This window comes from Phoca vitulina, unplaced genomic scaffold (genome assembly GCF_004348235.1).
Source record: "Phoca vitulina isolate PV1807 unplaced genomic scaffold, GSC_HSeal_1.0 scaffold15, whole genome shotgun sequence".
NCBI classification, from domain to species: Eukaryota; Metazoa; Chordata; class Mammalia; order Carnivora; family Phocidae; genus Phoca; species Phoca vitulina.
In genome coordinates, this window is record NW_022589718.1 from 15,426,496 (window position 1) to 15,443,290 (window position 16,795).

The 16,795-nt window shown below is 50.8% G+C and overlaps 1 protein-coding gene across 1 annotated transcript in view; it reads left to right on the forward strand.

Moving 5' to 3' along the window:
* Positions 1-16,111, forward strand: part of PRAG1 (PEAK1 related, kinase-activating pseudokinase 1) — a 49,243-nt gene extending 33,132 nt beyond the window's left edge. Inside the window, exons 5-6 of the mRNA XM_032413496.1 lie at positions 7,362-8,119; positions 14,812-16,111. Coding sequence (XP_032269387.1) covers positions 7,362-8,119; positions 14,812-16,005 — 1,952 coding nt within the window. The 3' untranslated portion in view covers positions 16,006-16,111. The remainder of the gene's footprint in view (positions 1-7,361; positions 8,120-14,811) is intronic.
* The last annotated feature ends 684 nt before the right edge of the window (positions 16,112-16,795 follow it).

Consider the following 16,795-nt stretch of genomic DNA (forward strand, 5'->3'; position numbering starts at 1 on the left):
CTAGAAATTTTTATCCGTATTTATTTTTTTTAAGATTTTATTTATTTATTTCACAGAGAGAGAGAGAGTGAGCACAAGCAGGGGCAGTGGCAGGCAGAGGGAGAGGGAGAAGCAGGCTCCCCACTGAGTGGAGAGCCCGACGTGGGGCTGGATCCCAGGACCCTGGGATCGTGACCTGATCTGTGGGCAGATGCTTAACCAACTGCGCCACCCAGGCGCCCCTTTTATCCATATTTAAAATGTCATAAACCTCAATTTGACACATTTTTATGCTTAATATATCTTGAAGTCTTTCAAATCAGAACCTCTGAATTGATCTCATTTTTGTTAATGCTGTGTATTTTGTCATTGTGCAAAGTGGTTAAACCCCTCTCTTAACAATGCATGGTTAGGTGATTTTCATTACCAGTCTCCAGTAAGATCCCGTGACACACTTGAAGATAATTTGGTGAACATATCTGTAAGATAAATTCTTAGGAGTGGAATTGATATGTCAAAACATATACATCTTAAATAGACGTTCCCAAATTATCCTGTAAAATGTCAATTTACGCTTCCATCAACAGCATGAGAAAGTGCTTTGAACTAACTGTTAATTTTACTGTTAATTTGGAAGAAAACCCCTAAATGATCCTGTGTTCTTACAGGACATGGAGAGTGCAGGATTCCGCAGCCACACTGGGGTGGTGAGCATGGAATGTTTGCCATGAGCCAGTTTCCAAACTGAGACAGGGCTTCTCCTCTTTTGCATGTAAATTGCATTCACATCTCGATTATTGTTTCTTGGGATGATTAAGTGTTCCGGGGAGACTCCTCACAAATGCCACATTTTCCTGCCAGTTGTAAAATGTTAATAATATGCTTCCATTTTCAGACCACGTTTACCTTCTTGAGAAAGCAAGGGTTCTTTTTGAAGGGATACTTGCCTGCTTTTTTTTTTTAAAAAACACTTCGAGTTGAGCCTTTCTGATTGTGTGACCAAACAAGAGTTTGCACAGTTTTTCCTTGGAGGAAAAAGCTACACGTGAGGCTAGACCATCCCCTCCGCCACCCACTTCACTGGGTCTCACGGGGTGGGAAGAGGGGGTTTGGCAGAAACCTGCCAGAGTGCCATTTCTGTGTGCCATTGGCAAGGTGCCCACATAGATGGCTTTCTTTGAATGAGACCACAGGCTGTAGGAGAGGTTTGATCCATCTGCTTTGTTCCCTATGCCTTGCATTTAGTAGGTGCTCAGGAAACATTAACTGAGTGAATGGATAAATCTATACAGCCATTTCCAGCTCTATAGTCTATATCCTCATTAAAAAAAAGAAAATGATCCATGGAACACTCCCAAGTTTTTCAAACCAAAAAAAATCCAGTTTGCTTTACCTTACCTGCAGCTGGAGAATAGCCAGACCCAAAAGCTGCGAATTTGGAGCTTGGGTACTACTGGCCCTGACTCTGCCCTTGGCCTCCACATCTGTTCTGGCCGTCTGCTCTCAGAAGGCAGAGCTGTGTGCTGAGGGAGCCAGACGGGCTCATTCACAGAGCTCAAAACTGGACTGACCACTTCCTCCTTAAGCCTACCTCTCATCTTGGCCGAAGAGAACAATGAAGGTACCTATTAAAACCCCACAAGAAGAGAGGACTCTATGATAAAGAAAACATCACAGTACTACGTCTGAACTTCTGGCCTGCATTTTTGCCTTGGCTTTAAGCTGCTTATCCCAACCACTGAAATCCTGATTTCTTCTCTGCTTTCTAAATATAATGGCACCAGGGCACCTGGGTGGCTCAGTTGGGTAAGCGACTGCCTTCGGCTCAGGTCATGATCCTGGAGTCCCGGGATCGAGTCCCGCATCGGGCTCCCTGGTTGGCGGGGAGTCTGCTTCTCCTTCTGGCCCTCCCCCCTCTCATGCTCTCTCTCTCATTCTCTCTCTCTCAAATGAATAAAATCTTAAAACAAAGAAAATTTAAAAAATAAATAAATAAATATAATGGCACCAAGCTAGTATACCTTCCCCTTGGTCTTTTTAAGATCCCACCCAGTGCCCCATATGTGATATGTGGCTTTTCCACCAGAAACACTTTCTCTTCCCTGAAACAGACACACTAAAGAGATGCAGAGGTGTTCTACTCTGTAGTTGGCTACTGGCTTTATATGCCAAATTGGAAATTGGAAGAAAAACTTAGGAACAGGGGTTTGGAGCTCTCTGGACCAATTAGTATGAAAAGTCATTTAAAAACTTACTGATGATGTAACTATGATGGAGGCAAACTTCCCAGAAAACTATTTTCCATTCTCACCTTTTTTTTACACTCTTAGCTGTAAGCCAGAATTTGGAAACGGGGTGATCTAACACCAACATAAAACCAGGATATATTTGAATTCTTCTCATTGCTGTTGAATCTGAGTCCCGAGAAGATGGGCTGTTGGCCAGAGTTTTTTCAGGACTTTTTTTTTTAGGCATATTTTCCTGAACCAGTGGTTTGCCTGTGATTTCTGCAACTATTTTAGGTGTCAAGGCATATTTGTCCCCTCTCCTTTCTGGCTGTTCTAAATGCAGAGTGTGGTAGTTCTTGCAAATACAGTGACCCGGGTGCCCGGGTGGCTCAGTTGGTTAAGCAACTGCCTTTGGCTCAGGTCATGATCCTGGAGTCCCGGGATCGAGTCCCGCATCGGGCTCCCTGCTCGGCGGGGAGTCTGCTTCTCCCTCTGACCCTCCTCCCTCTCATGCTCTCTGTCTCTCATTCTCTCTCTCTCAAATAAATAAATAAAATCTTAAAAAAAAAAAAATACAGTTGACCCTGGCAAAACATAGGGGTTGCAGCACCAACCCCCCACACAGTCAAAAATCCACATATAATTTTTGACTCCCCAGAAACGTTAACTACTAATAGCGTACTGTTGACCAGAAGCCTGATAACATTAAGAGTCAACTAACACATTACCTTGTATGTTGTAGGTATTATATACTGCATTCTTACAATAAAATAAGCTAGAGAAAGGAAAATCATAAAATACATTTACAGTACTGTACTGTATTTATTTTAAAAAAAATACATATAAGTGGACCCATTCATTCTGACCCCATGTTGTTCAAGGGTCAACTGTAGTAAGAATCTAGCTGCTCTGTTGCCTACAGCCACATTCATGAGGAGGTTCCCCCATGAAAAAGTGAAGAAACTGGTGGAATCAGAGTGGGTCTTCAGGGGTGCACTCTGGTCCCAAGCAAATAGGTACTGCTTGTTTCATGGTGGAGGAAGCACAGTTTCATCGAGAAGGGCCACACATTGACATCTCTTTCGGAGTAGCCCCGGGAATGCTACCAGCTGAGCTGTTATGTGGTCCTGAGGTGCCCAGGGGCTCTCAGGGTGAAGTATGGTCTTCTCACTAGCTGTGGTTCCAAATCTGGAGAAAAACTTTAAGAAACTGTAAGGAAAGAAATTAGTAAAGAAATTAAGAAATTGAAAGAAAGAGAGAGAGAAAGAAAGAGAAAGGAAGGAAGGAAGAAAGAAAGAGAAAGAGAAAAAGGAAGGAGGGAAGAAAGAAAGAGAAAGAAAGAAAAAGAAAGAAAGGAAGGAAGAAACCTTAAGAAGGATGCCTCAGGTTGTGCCTGTTACAGAATTAGGCATTTTTTTTTTTTACCTCAAAATCACCATCTGTGTACATAATACCCAATTATATGGGTAAGGTGCACATTTCGGGTGAGCCTCATTCCCTGGATGAGGTTTGGGGAGCTACAGCCCTGCCCTGCTGGGGACGAGTGTGGTCGGGGAGCACTCGGAGGCAGTGCCGTCCTCTGGTTAGGACATGCTTTGTTGGGTGACAGACCCATAGCATCTCGGAAACAAAGAAAAATGAACCATTTTCCACCGAATACCTGGTACTCCTTGCCAGATTTACCTATAGATCTGATCAAAGCCGCTGACTAACACACTTCCCACAGGAGAGTAAGGGAACACCCGGAGGGTAAGGGAGAAAATCACTTCCTTCCAACTGCCTGAACACACAAGCTATTTTTGGTGTGAAAGCAGAACCTTTTGATTCTCCGGGGTAATCTAGGGAATAAGAAGTGTTACAGGATTTTTTTTTTTTTTTTTTTAAGATTCCTGCTGTCCTTACAGATTGAAAAGTTAAGGAAACTAGAGGTAGAGGAACCGTGGAAGGAAGAGAGCCTTCTGTCTAGAGGTATTTTATTTCGGCGGCAGCTTTGAGACAAAATGCATATTGGGAGGGGTTGAAAATGGAGTGAGTGGTCAAAATTATAGACTATTCCTGCCGGAAGGGACCTTCACCATGATGCCATCCGGTCAGTTTTTTATTTTATTTTATTTATTTATTTGAGAGAGAGAATGAGAGAGAGAGAGAGAGAGCATGAGAGGGGGAGGGTCAGAGGGGGAAGCAGACTCCCTGCCGAGCAGGGAGCCCGATGCGGGACTCGATCCCAGGACTCCAGGATTATGACCTGAGCCGAAGGCAGTCGCTTAACCAACTGAGCCACCCAGGCGCCCCCCATCCGGTCAGTTTTTAAAGGAGGGAACTCAGCCAGGTGAGGGCAACGGCGAGCTCGGGGCTGGTCCTGCTGTCCGCCCTCAGACCACGGTCGAGGCAGAAAAGGCCGTCATGGGGGTGTCACCGTGACGGAGAGCAAGGAAGGCAAACCCCTAAGGATGGGGAACTAGCACAAGGCTTAAAGCAGCGGCTAGCCCAGAAGCTGATTTGTCAGACACACCCCAGCCAGCGGGCCTGGGGACCAGAAGGATCCTCACCATAGGCCGGCTGTCCCTGTCACTGGAGACACTGCTTAAAGCATTGACCAGAGACTCTGATCACACTCCCCTGCCCCCCCCGCCCCCACTTCTGTCTGTTGATAACAAATGGAGAATCAGACCCTTTGACACATTCCGCCGTGCCGAATGCAGAAAGGCCAGGAGATGGACCTGTTTCCCCCTGGCTGCCCTCTTGCTCATCACCTGGGTACTTGGTGGCTGAGGCTTAGTGTCCTTTGAGAGCCCCAGGTATAAGGGGTCTTGCTCCTCCGTTTTTCAGCCCAGGAGCTGGTGAGGGATGCTCCCCCTGCTCTCTCAGCCTCTGCTAGAGGGAGGCACAGAGAGGAAGTGAATGTACAGCCCTAGACTTCAGCTGCCCCCATTGCTGACTATACACTTGAGAGGAGAAAAGGTTCCTCCTGGAGAGTATGGGATGGGGGACCCAGGACCCCAGGGTTCCAGAACCTGCTGAGATCAGCTGCGATCAGGATCTGCCGTCTTCTGGCTGCCTGGCTCTCGCTTGCCGCCCTTCTGACTGGGAGGGGAGAATACACGGGTGTGTAGAGTTGGCTGGCCTGACCGTGCCACTGTGGCTTGGTTTATAATCAGCCTGGCCTCCTGGAAGGGTATAAATCACTCATTCAGCCTTGCTGGCAGGCGCCCCACCTGTCATTAGCAACGCAGGGTGAGGGGAAGGAAAACTGTGATCTTGTGAAGCCACTGGGCAGCAAGAGTGCTTGCCTAGTGCAGATGTGGGAACGTGAGGAGCACTGTGCTTTCTCCGGGGTCTGGGAAGAGAGAGAGTAGAGCCAGGGAAGGTGTTGGTGTGGGGCCCGACTGCCTCCCTGTGCCGCGCAGGCTTCTCCCTGCACGAGCCTGTTGGTCCCCGGCTCGTGCGTTCATCAAGCTGCATGCATCTACCTTACCGTGCTGTGAGCTTTGCGTTTGGGGTTGTCCTGGACGGGAGGCCTCTGCTGTCAGCTCCCTGACTCTGCTCTCATCAGTGAAGCTGAGGCACAGACATCCGTGCCCGCTCTGCCCAGGGCAAGGGGAGCCCTGATGACGTGCGCATGCCCCTTACTCCCCGAGAGGGACCCTCCTCCCTATGGGGTATCCCAAGTAAGGAGACCCAGTGTTGATCCGAGGGGCCTGGTACCCATGCTTGTTCCTCGGGGGCCCCTTCTGTCCCCACTTTGGTTGAAGAAAGCAGAGGGGGCCTCAGTGTGGGCAGAGAAAGTTGTTAACTCTGCGGGAGCAGCCCTAGAAAGATCCTGTGCATTGAGACAGAACTCACAGTTTGCTTCCTTGGGGGTCTTTCGCTGCGTGCCTGGGGCCCATGTTTGCTGTAGCTCTTGCCTTCCGGTCATTCTGCTGAGGTGGGGAGAGGTGTAGAGAGGTGTAGAGAGACACCGCATGCGCCGCCCTGTGTTAGGATGACACAGCTTGGGGAACTCCATGAGGGGCGCATGTCCCCGTGCCTCTGTCCTTGAATGTAAGACCCATATTTCTCTCACTTTTTAACCTTCGGGATACTGGGAGGCATTTTACGACCTATGAATACTTCAGTTATTGCCCTCAAAGCTGCTATCAAAAGAGTGGGGACATCCTCCAGTCAGTTCTGAGAGTGAAGGACATGAGGACTATTTCAGTTTGCCCTTTCCCGTGCCCAGTGGCTCTGCCTTTTTTCCTGCCTATTTTTACCTGAACTCCTGTTTCATTGTGAAACCTCCATTTTCTATGCTGATATAAAGCGTGAAGTCCAGTCTTCATCCTGTCTAGACTGGCCCTCCAGCTCACCGTCTGTGATGCTTCTGAACATCCCCATGCTCTGGGGGTGGGGAAGGGGGCTGAGGCCGTGATGGAGTCTCCCCCACCCTGCCCCCCATCAAGGTCAGCATCCATGTGCCCCACTCTGGGAACTGGGGGTCTAGGAAAGACTCGCTTTCCCTAGAGATCTGTTTCTTCATTTATAAAGTCACGTACCTCCGCCTTCTAAGATATTTCTGGGTCTGCCCTGCCCCCCAAGGCACCGGGGTGTTTGTCAAAACTCATGGCAGTACACACTGAAAAGGGAGAATTTTGCTGTCGGTAAATTGTACCCTCTATTAACCTGACTTTTAAAAAATCCATTCAAAGCCCACAGTCAGGTTTGCCGTGGCTGTTGCATGCATTGCTTGCAAAATGTTGGAAACAACCGAAGTGCCCATCACGAGAGGATCGGTTAAATAAATTATACTTGCACGGATGATATATTATGGGATCGCTGTTAAAAAGAATTGGATAGATCTGTACATCTGATGTGAAATATCTTCTTTGTGTAAATGTGTGCTGTGCATTTGTTTGGGTTGTTTGGTAAATCTCCAGAAGGATCCCTGGAAATTACCAGCCGCAGTTTCCTCCGATGAGGGGGACAGGGTGCTAAGGGACAGGGGAGGAGGAAGACTTCATTGGCACCGTATACCTTTCTTGCATTGTGAATTTTGTTCATTGTGCATCTGTTGTCTCTAGAAAATGGATACAAATAAAATGAATTGCTTTGACCTCGGGGCCCCGGAACTGATTGGCTTTGGCCTCTAGCCTGATTGTTGCTATTTCTCAATTTCAGGCCCTCCATCTGAGCCAGCGCACTCACCCACCAGCAGTGGGAAGAAGCTCTTTGCTCCTGTTCCGTTCCCTTCGGGCTCCACTGAGGATGTGTCCCCCAGCGGCTCCCTACAGCCCCCGCCTCTCCCCCAGAAGAAGTTAGTGAGCCGGGCAGCCTCTTCACCCGACGGCTTCTTCTGGACCCAGGGCTCCCCCAAGCCAAGAACAGCAAGTCCCAAGCTGAACCTCAGCCACTCAGAAACCAACGTCTGTGCCCACGAAGAGCCCCACTTCAGCTACTCCTCGAGCCCCGGGAGCCGCCATCATCATACCATCTCCTCTTCTGAACCCCTGGAGAAAACTTTCAAAGGCAACGGCCACTGGGTGCCAGTGCCAGGGCTGGCGGGCAGCAAGAGCAGGTGCGGGAGCCCCAGCCTCCAGTGCAAAGGGGTCCCCTCGGCCTCGTCCTCCCAGCTGAGCGTGTCCAGCCAGGCATCCACCAGCAGCACCCAACTCCAGCTCCACAGCCTGCTGAGCAGCATCAGCAGCAAGGAGGGCACCTATGCCAAGCTCGGGGGGCTCTATGCCCAGTCCCTGGTCCGCCTCGCGGCCAAGTGCGAGGACCTCTTCATGGGCGGCCAGAAAAAGGAGCTGCACTTCAACGAGAATAACTGGTCACTCTTCAAACTGACCTGTAACAAGCCCTGTTGTGACTCGGGGGATGCCATCTATTACTGCGCCACCTGCTCCGAGGACCCCGGCAGCACCTACGCTGTGAAAGTAGGTACCTCCCCGCCCTCCCCCCCACCCTGCTTCCATTCTGCACTGCAGCCAGCTGGCCCCAGCTGTGACCGGGCTGTCGGCACAGGCTAGAAGCCTGAGCTTCCTGCTAACACTTAGTGCTCACCGATTTCTCCCTCAGCCCGGCCTGGGACACAGTGTGGTGAGATTTGTAGTGTGAATGTGACATTCGTCCTCTGCATTCAGGAATGAACCTGTGTCATCTAGTTGGAAAATAAGTTGACTTAAATTTAAGGCAGCAGAGAGTTCATTCATTTATTCATCACATTTTTACGGAGGGCCTACTGCATGCCAGGTATTTTGTAAAGATCTGAGTCGATAGAGGTGAACGTAAGGTTCCTATGGAGCTTATAATCTAGGAAGGGAGATAGCCAATGAAGATACTGTTCTGCACATGTTAGAGCTGGAGAGAGCTAGGCCTAAGCATCATCTTGAGCAATGAGAGTAGTTGCATCGATTACGCATTTGCTATGCAACAGGCCTCTCGGGTGTATTCCCTCCATGACCTCACGGTGTCACAGCGCAGATAGGTTTTACAGGTGGGGAATCAGAAGCGCAAAATGATTAAGTGATCTGCCCACGGCTAGCTGGTGGCTGAGATGGCTGCGAATGCTGCTTTGTTTTGCCCGCAACACCTCTGCTGCCATCCTGTCAGTTAAGAAAAAGGAAGTTCCGAGAAGTTAAGTGACTAGCCCAAGGTAACACAGCTCCTGAATCTTTGCCACCAGATCAGGGCTGTTGCTACCCGCCCCCCGCCCCCCATATTGCTCTCTCAAGACGTGCCTCTCAGCAAGCTGGCCAAGCTGTCTGCACCCATCCGGCCACTCTGGTCTCCGACACACACTCTGGTCCTTCCAGGCGGCCCCTTCTCATGTTCTTTGGCATCCCTTGAATACCTGGTGGTTCTGCAGCTCTTCTATAAATGCAAGCTTTTGTGGTGAGCAAGGAAGGAAATGCTGAGCTCTTTTCTTCTATCACCTGTCCCCAGATATTCTTTTATTTCCAGTTAGAAAGAAATGCAAATAGTGAACTAACATGAAATGGTCTGGGGAGGAAGGGTAGCTTCCTGCTTACCAGTGGAGGTTTTTTTTTTTTTAATATTACGATTATTGGCCAAGGAAAATGGCAGTGACTTTTACTTTGAGCTTTTTCTCTGAAGAACTTGGTGACACAACCATAAAAGATAGATGGGTAACCCCTGATTTATATGTTCAGGGGCTATATATAGTTATTTGCTGCCTTCTTAGGAAAAAACAGGGTGGTGGGGGCTGTACGGCTACAAGGAGGGTCCAGAAATCAAGGCCCCCAAAGATGAGGCGGGAATGGCTAAGATGGCAGGCGCTAGATGGAGGCAAACGCCAACGTCCTGTGGGAGAGTCTGTGCATTTCTTGAATCTCATCATCTCTTTCTATCTAAACCCAGCAGCTACATTCTTTTTTTTTTTAGATTTATTTATTTATCTATTTATTTATTTGACAGAGAGAGAGAGGGAACACAAGCAGGGGGAGTGGGAGAGGGAGAAGCAGGCTTCCTGCTGAGCAGAGAGCCCGACGTGGGACTCGATCCCAGGACTCTGGGATCATGACCTGAGCTGAAGGCAGATGCTTAACCAACTGAGCCACCCAGGCGCCCCATGGTTTTTATATTTCTAAGTGCTTGTCATGGGCAGCTCGGATCTAGGACCTCCTATAATAATGCAGAGTTAGCCACGTTCTCTGCAGAACAAAGCAGAACATCCAGCTTTCCCAGAGGAGGTAAAAAACAAGCGTCCCTCCTCATTTCATTAGAAATGTGAACCAGAAGGAGACAGGAACATAGCCCTGGCCCTCTAAGGAAGAAGTCCCCGGGTGTCCTATTTGACTTTGCCGGAGACTTGGCAGCTCAAGGACTATCTCTGTCATGTACGGAAAGGAAATTCGGAGAAGAGCTTCAAATATTCAGAGTCTAGAGAACAAGGGTATCAATCTGCAAGCGCGCCTGGCCTGGTAATTGTGGGGCAGGGGCTTTTGGAGCATCCTTTCCCACGTGCAGCTGGTCCACTTCATTAGCGCTGCAGTCTAGACGGAATACAGTCATCTGGACGCCGAGGGACGGAGCGGTCCTCCCTCCCGTGCCGCCGCCCTGTCGCGGGCCTCGCTTCATCCGTGCCTGGGAAGCAGGAGCCTTGCTGGCGAGTCCCCGTTAGCCAAAGCAGGCTCGCACCTGCTCCCACTAAACACCGGGCCCTCCTGTTTATGGGCTCAGCGCCCTGCAGCCGCCAGGAGATTAAAGCCAGCTCTTGAAGCCCTGCTCCGGGCATACGTGGTAGGGGAAAAAGAAAAAAATCATCAGCTGTGTGTGCCTTTTCAGAGCTGCTTTATTCCTCAGTCAGCTCCAACCCCAGTTGGGTAATTAGGGACCTGCGTTAAGCCAGCTGGGCCTTCTTTATTTAACAAACGTGACTTCGCCCAGATTTTTAACCACGAATGAGGCTGTGGCTCCGAAGTTTAAAGTGAGACTTGGCTCAGCAAAACGTTTGAAAGTTGAGCTGAACCAAAGGTTTGTGTGGTCTTGCACCAAAACCTGAGCACAAACTCCCTGAAAATGAGGTAGAGGGGGTGAGGGTGGAGAAGAAGCCTCCCCGCGCCTGCGCCCCTTCCTCTACCCACCCCCACCATGCAGCACCCTAAAAACGATCTCAGGGGGAGCCCGCCCAGGCCCCCCCCAGCTTTGCTGACTCTCAGATGCAGGGCACGAGGAAGCTGCGACTGCTAGCAGAGGACCAGCTCACTGATTTTGAAATGCATCCAGCCCAGTTGCCATTTACTCTGCTCCTTCATTTACATGTCTGTGCAAACTGTCAGTGGTGTTTGCTGGGCCCAGGTTTTTGATAGCCTTGAGAAAAGGGATCCTTGGAAACACTTCCCAGGCCCTGGCCAGCTGTACCATCCAGGTTGGTACAATAACCTGCAAGCCGGCTCTGGATGGCCTCACCACAGGGCTCCAGCCAGACCTGCAGAACAATCACCATAGCAACCTTGTCCAGTGAGTGCTCACCGTGGGCTGGTCACTGGGCTGAGAGCCATGCCTGCCTTGTGTCATGGACTGCTCACGGTGGCCCCAGGGGGAGAGGGCACCTATCACTGCCCCGATTGCAGAGGAGAAACCAGACTGAGACACGTCAGGTTGATCCTCATTCTTGTGGACTCTGTATTTTGGAATTCACTCACTAAAATTTATTTGTAACCCCAAATCATTTTCTGTGGTTGCTGCCCGCACAGAGTAGGGGGAGATTTGAGTCACCCGAGGTACGAATTCCCAGCCCAGGTGCGACAAGGCAAGTCTCTGGCTTCCGGTCTCAGCACTCATCTGTGAACAAGTGTCCTTGTTGTGGTATCTTGATTGCCTCGTTCTTCCCACGTTTGTGTTTGTGTTGATGATTTCACCGTTGAAAATGACCAGGCTGAGCGCTCCCTGGTATTCCTGAGTGCCAGAAGGTTGCAATGTGCTTCTGGGCGGGTGTTAGGTAAGCTTCATTCGGGCCTGAGTTACAGTGCCGTCGGCCGTGAGTTCTGGGTTAGCGAATCAACAATATCTGCTGCTAAGGCGTCTTTAAACAGAAACACCCACAAAACGAGGTTCTGTACTGGCCCCGTTGGTAAAAATGTTGTGACCAGACGCTTGTAGAACTCTGCCTTCTATTTCCCTTCGGAGCAGTGGGTCAGTATTCACTCATAACGTGTTCGTGGCTGCTTAATAGAACATAACTACTGCAAATCACAAGAATCGATTGCAACTTGCCAGTGTTTGCAGAGTTCGGAGTTAAGCCAAGGTCTTTTTCACTCCCAAGCCCATACTTTTGGCCCCCGGAACACATCTCACTGGTACAGTCTTGCACAAATAATTTAACCCCTCGGAGCCTCTGTTTCCTCTTCTGTAGCAGCCTGTACTTCCTCCTTCCTCATCGGGTTATCTGAGATGTACCGAGACACTGTGAAAAATGCTTGGTAGGCACAGTGCCTCACATGCAAGTTAGGCGGGTGTCTGTGATGGCCGAGCAGCTCTCACGGGAGGAGAGTGACCTCGACCTCAGCAGCGCTTTGCCCACATCGCCCCAGATGGCACGGCAGACAGGTCTGTACACAGTGGCTGGGATCGAGATGCAAGACCACTTTTCGAGGACTGTAAATTCCCTTTCGTTTTTTTTTTTTTTTAAGATTTTTAAAATTTATTTGAGAGAGAGAGAGAAAAGGTGCAGGTGCCCCTCCCTTCCTTTAATAGCGTTTCAGAAGACTGCCATTTAAAAACCAAATACAGGGGCGCCTGGGTGGCTCAGTTGGTTAAGCGTCTGCCTTCAGCTCAGGTCATGATCCCAGGGTCCTGGGCTCGAGCCCCGCATCAGGCTCCTGGCTCCGCGGGGAGCCTGCTTCTCCCTCTCCCTCTGCCTCTGCCTCTCCCCCTACTCATGTTCTCTCTCTCTGTATCTCTGTGTCTCAAATGAATAAATAAAATCTTTAAAAAAAATTAAAAAAACAAATACAGTTGGGTGGACTAGAACGAGGAGTCTGCAACAATGCCCCTCAGATATGTGTTCCAGAGTCATTTCTGTTAGTGTAATAGGGAGCAGTGTCTGGGAGAAAATGTGCTGCCATTTTATTTCTGTTTTACTTCTGTAATAGAGAGATGACTACATTGATGTGTTACCTCCTTCCTTCCCCCCCTCCCCATGATCGTTTTTAAAAGTTTCCTCAGAGGCTGGACTCTCTTATGCTGAGAAGGCTTGTGTGGCGGCAATCTAAATAAATCTCTGTGAAAAGATGCTTGCGACAGAACTCCTGAAAACGTCCCCTCTTAGCAGGTGGCCCCTCACAAACACTGCTGTAGTCCGTCGCGTGTGGCAACGCAGCAGTCTGAAGGCTTATTCTGGGTTGTCTGCAGGATGATATGTTATAGAGGCGAGGGGCCCTTCTCTGCAGGATCGCACACCGACCCTTACCTTTCTGTAAAGCGCGGCCGAGGCTGCACTGTATCCTTTGGAGAGAGGAGACCACAGACCATCTTCTGTCCCTTTCATGTAATTACAGGGAAATCGAGGCCTGACCGAGGGCCATTATGTCTGGCTCAAGACTCTCCAGTTGTGGCAGCCAGAGGAGGGTTAGCGTTGCTCGAGATGCTCGGGGGCGGGGGGGGGAGGGGGGCTGGCGCTGTCATTAGTACAAGACGATGTTGGAGAGGCAGGAAGGAGGTGGTCGTGGGGATTCCCCAGAGGAGTTTGAGATCATCTGCTTGTTTATTCCTACCTTCAGTTTCGAGGGTGCCTTGGGCTCTTTGGCATCCCTAACCCTGGAGACCTTTCTGTTTTCTTTCGGCTCTGTGACTCACCCTTGGAGGATATTGCATGTGGCTTCCCTCTAGCAGTGCCAATGAAATTGGCTGGCCCTGCAGGCCATGGCATCTAGAAACTGGGGCAGCCTGAGGGAACTTGGCCACATCCTCGAGGGGCCTGCCTCTGTCTCTCAGATTCCCTAAGAAGGGAGCACCCCCGTGGTCAGCCATCTCCACTGTCAGGTAGCTGCCTTCGAGCACAAGGGACGGGGAGTCAGGCTGACAGCCTGTGTAAACTCCTGTCTGGCTTCCTGAGAATTTGTCCAGTCCACACCGTGGGCAGACGGATGTCTTCCTACTGATACCCAGGTGCCACCCTGCATGTCGTTCTGCAGGAACCCCACTCCTGCTGGGTTATGTAGTAATTTTATGTTTAACTTTTTTAAAAAAGATTCATTTAATAATTTTAGAGAGTGAGCAAGCGGGGGGGAGAGGTAGGGGGAGGGTGGGCAGAGGGAGAGAAAGAATTGCAAGCAGACTCCCTGCTGAGCATGGAGCCCAACCTGGGGCTCGATCCCGGGACCCTGAGATCACGTCCTGAGCTGAAATCAAGAGTCAGCCGCTTAACCAATTGAGCCACCCAGGCACTCCCTATGTTTAACTTTTAAAGAAATTGCCAAACTGTGTTCCAAAGTGATGGCACCATTTTCCACTCCACCAGCAATGTATGAGGGTTCCCATTTCTCTACATTCTTCCAGACACTTGTTATTGTCTGTCATTCTTATTATAGATGTTCTAGAACCTCACTGTGGTTTTGATTTGCATCTCCCTAATGGCTACTGATATTGAGCATCTCTTCAGGTGCCTATGGCCATTTATATATGTCTTTGGTAAAATGCCTATTAATATCTTTTGCTCACTTTTGATCGGGTAGCTTATCACCTAATTATTGAGTTGTAAGAGTTTTCTGTTCAATTTTATTAAAAAAATCATTTATCAGCTATGTACTTTGTGTTTTCTCCAGCCTATGACTTGTCTTTTCCTTTTCTTAATGGTATCTTTAGAAGCACAAAAGCAGAATTTTGACCATTATCTACTTTTTTCTTCTGCGGACCGTGCTTCTGGTATGGTATCTGGCAACTCTTTGCCCAACCCAGAGTCTCAAAGATTCCTGTGTTTTCTTGGAAAATGTGCATTTTTGGCTCATACACCGAAATCAGTATGATCCATTTTGAGGTAATTTGTGTGTACGGTGTAAGGGTTTCAGTTCACCTTTTTGCAAATGGATACCCAAATGTCCCAACACCGTTTGTTGAACAGGATGATGGAGTCCACTCTTGACCTGACTTTGCCTTTTCCCCACAGATCTGCAAAACCCCTGAGCCCAAGACAGCCTCCTATTGCAGCCCTTCTGTGCCCGTGCATTTCAACATCCAGCAGGACTGTGGCCACTTTGTTGCCTCGGTGCCCTCCAGCATGCTCACCTCTCCGGACGCACCCAAGGACCCTCTGCCTGCGCTGCCCTCACACCCCCCTACCCAGGAACAGGACTGCGTGGTGGTCATCACCCCGGAGGTGCCCCACCAGACCGCCTCTGACTTTGTGCGGGACTCAGCCACCAGCCATCAGTCCGAACCGGAGGCTTACGAGCGGCGCGTGTGCTTCCTGCTTCTGCAGCTCTGCAACGGGCTAGAGCATCTGAAGGAGCACGGGATCATCCACCGGGACCTGTGCCTGGAGAACCTGCTGCTGGTGCATTGCTCCCCGCAGGCCTCCCCCGGCCCCGCCTCTGCCACCCCCACGCCCCCTGTCTCCTCTGCCACCTCCAGTGCCCCGGCCCCTGCCGCATCCCCTTCCCCTGCTGCCGCTCCCTCGCCTTGCCCCGCTGCCGCTCCCCCCGCCAGTGTCACTCCCAGTCCCTCAGCTGCCCCCGCCTGCCAGGAAGGGCCCAGGGAGAAGTACCTGCCCCGGCTCATCATCAGCAACTTCCTGAAGGCCAAGCAGAAGCCAGGCGGCACCGCCAACCTGCAGCAGAAAAAGAGCCAGGCCCGGCTGGCCCCCGAGATCGTGTCTGCCTCCCAGTACCGCAAGTTCGATGAGTTCCAAACGGGCATCCTCATTTACGAGCTGCTCCACCAGCCCAACCCCTTCGAGGTGCGCGCGCAGCTGCGGGAACGGGACTACCGGCAGGAAGACCTGCCCCCGCTGCCCGCCCTGTCCCTCTACTCGCCAGGCCTGCAGCAGCTCGCACACCTGCTGCTGGAGGCCGACCCCATCAAGCGCATCCGCATCGGCGAGGCCAAGCGGGTGCTGCAGTGCCTGCTGTGGGGGCCGCGGCGGGAGCTGGTGGAGCCGCCGGGCACGTCGGAGGAGGTGCTGTGCGGCACACTGCACAACTGGATCGACATGAAGCGCGCGCTGATGATGATGAAGTTTGCCGAGAGGGCGGTGGACCGCAGGCGCGGGGTGGAGCTGGAGGACTGGCTGTGCTGCCAGTATCTGGCGTCCGCGGAGCCGGGGGCCCTCTTACAGTCGCTGAAGCTCCTGCAGCTTCTGTGAGCGCAGCCCCGGCCCCGCCCTGGAGCGGCCCGCTTCCCTGCCTGACCCCAGACCCCCCCGCCCCCCGCGCCCGACCTTGCCCTGGACACGCCCGCCTCCCCCTGGGAAATGGTACAAACGACTGTCATATTTGGATGTAATATATATAAAAAATATCTAAATATGAAAGACTGCAGCTGTCATTGCCCCTCTGGCCTCCCCTCGTCCCCAGGTCCCCCCAGTTTCCTCCTGCAATCATGTCCACTTCTGGCTCGGCGCCAGGGCCTGGGGACAGTTCTGCCAACAGAGCGAAGCCTGCATTCTGGCTTCGCTGCTTCCTCATGGGATCACTTCACCATCTGGTCAAATGGCTATTTAAAAAAAAAACCAAAAAACCTGAATTTAAAAAAAAATTGGGGGTTGAGTCATTAGGAAAACTCTTTTATCGCCAAGTGCCCCGGTGTGGTAATATCTTGGTGGGTTAAATTGCATCTAAGCTTCTGAGCCGGGGCTTCAAGACCACTTGAGGGGTCCCTATCTCACACTTCTGAGATAGAGCAGCAGGCCACTCAGCCCCGGGTGTGTGGCCACCACTTAGCCTTCTCTGCTCCCCTCCCCACCCAGCAGCATCTTAGAAAGAACCCGGACCCAACTGTGAGCCCAGCAGAGGTTCCGTTTCCAGTGTGCTAAAGCTGGTTGCCGTTTGTATGGGTCAGAGTCCTGGCCGAAGCGGAATCCACCCCAGACGGTTCAAATGAAGAAAATTCAACCTGGCCACTTAGAAAGGCGTGGGCAGGGTTAAGAGCAAAAA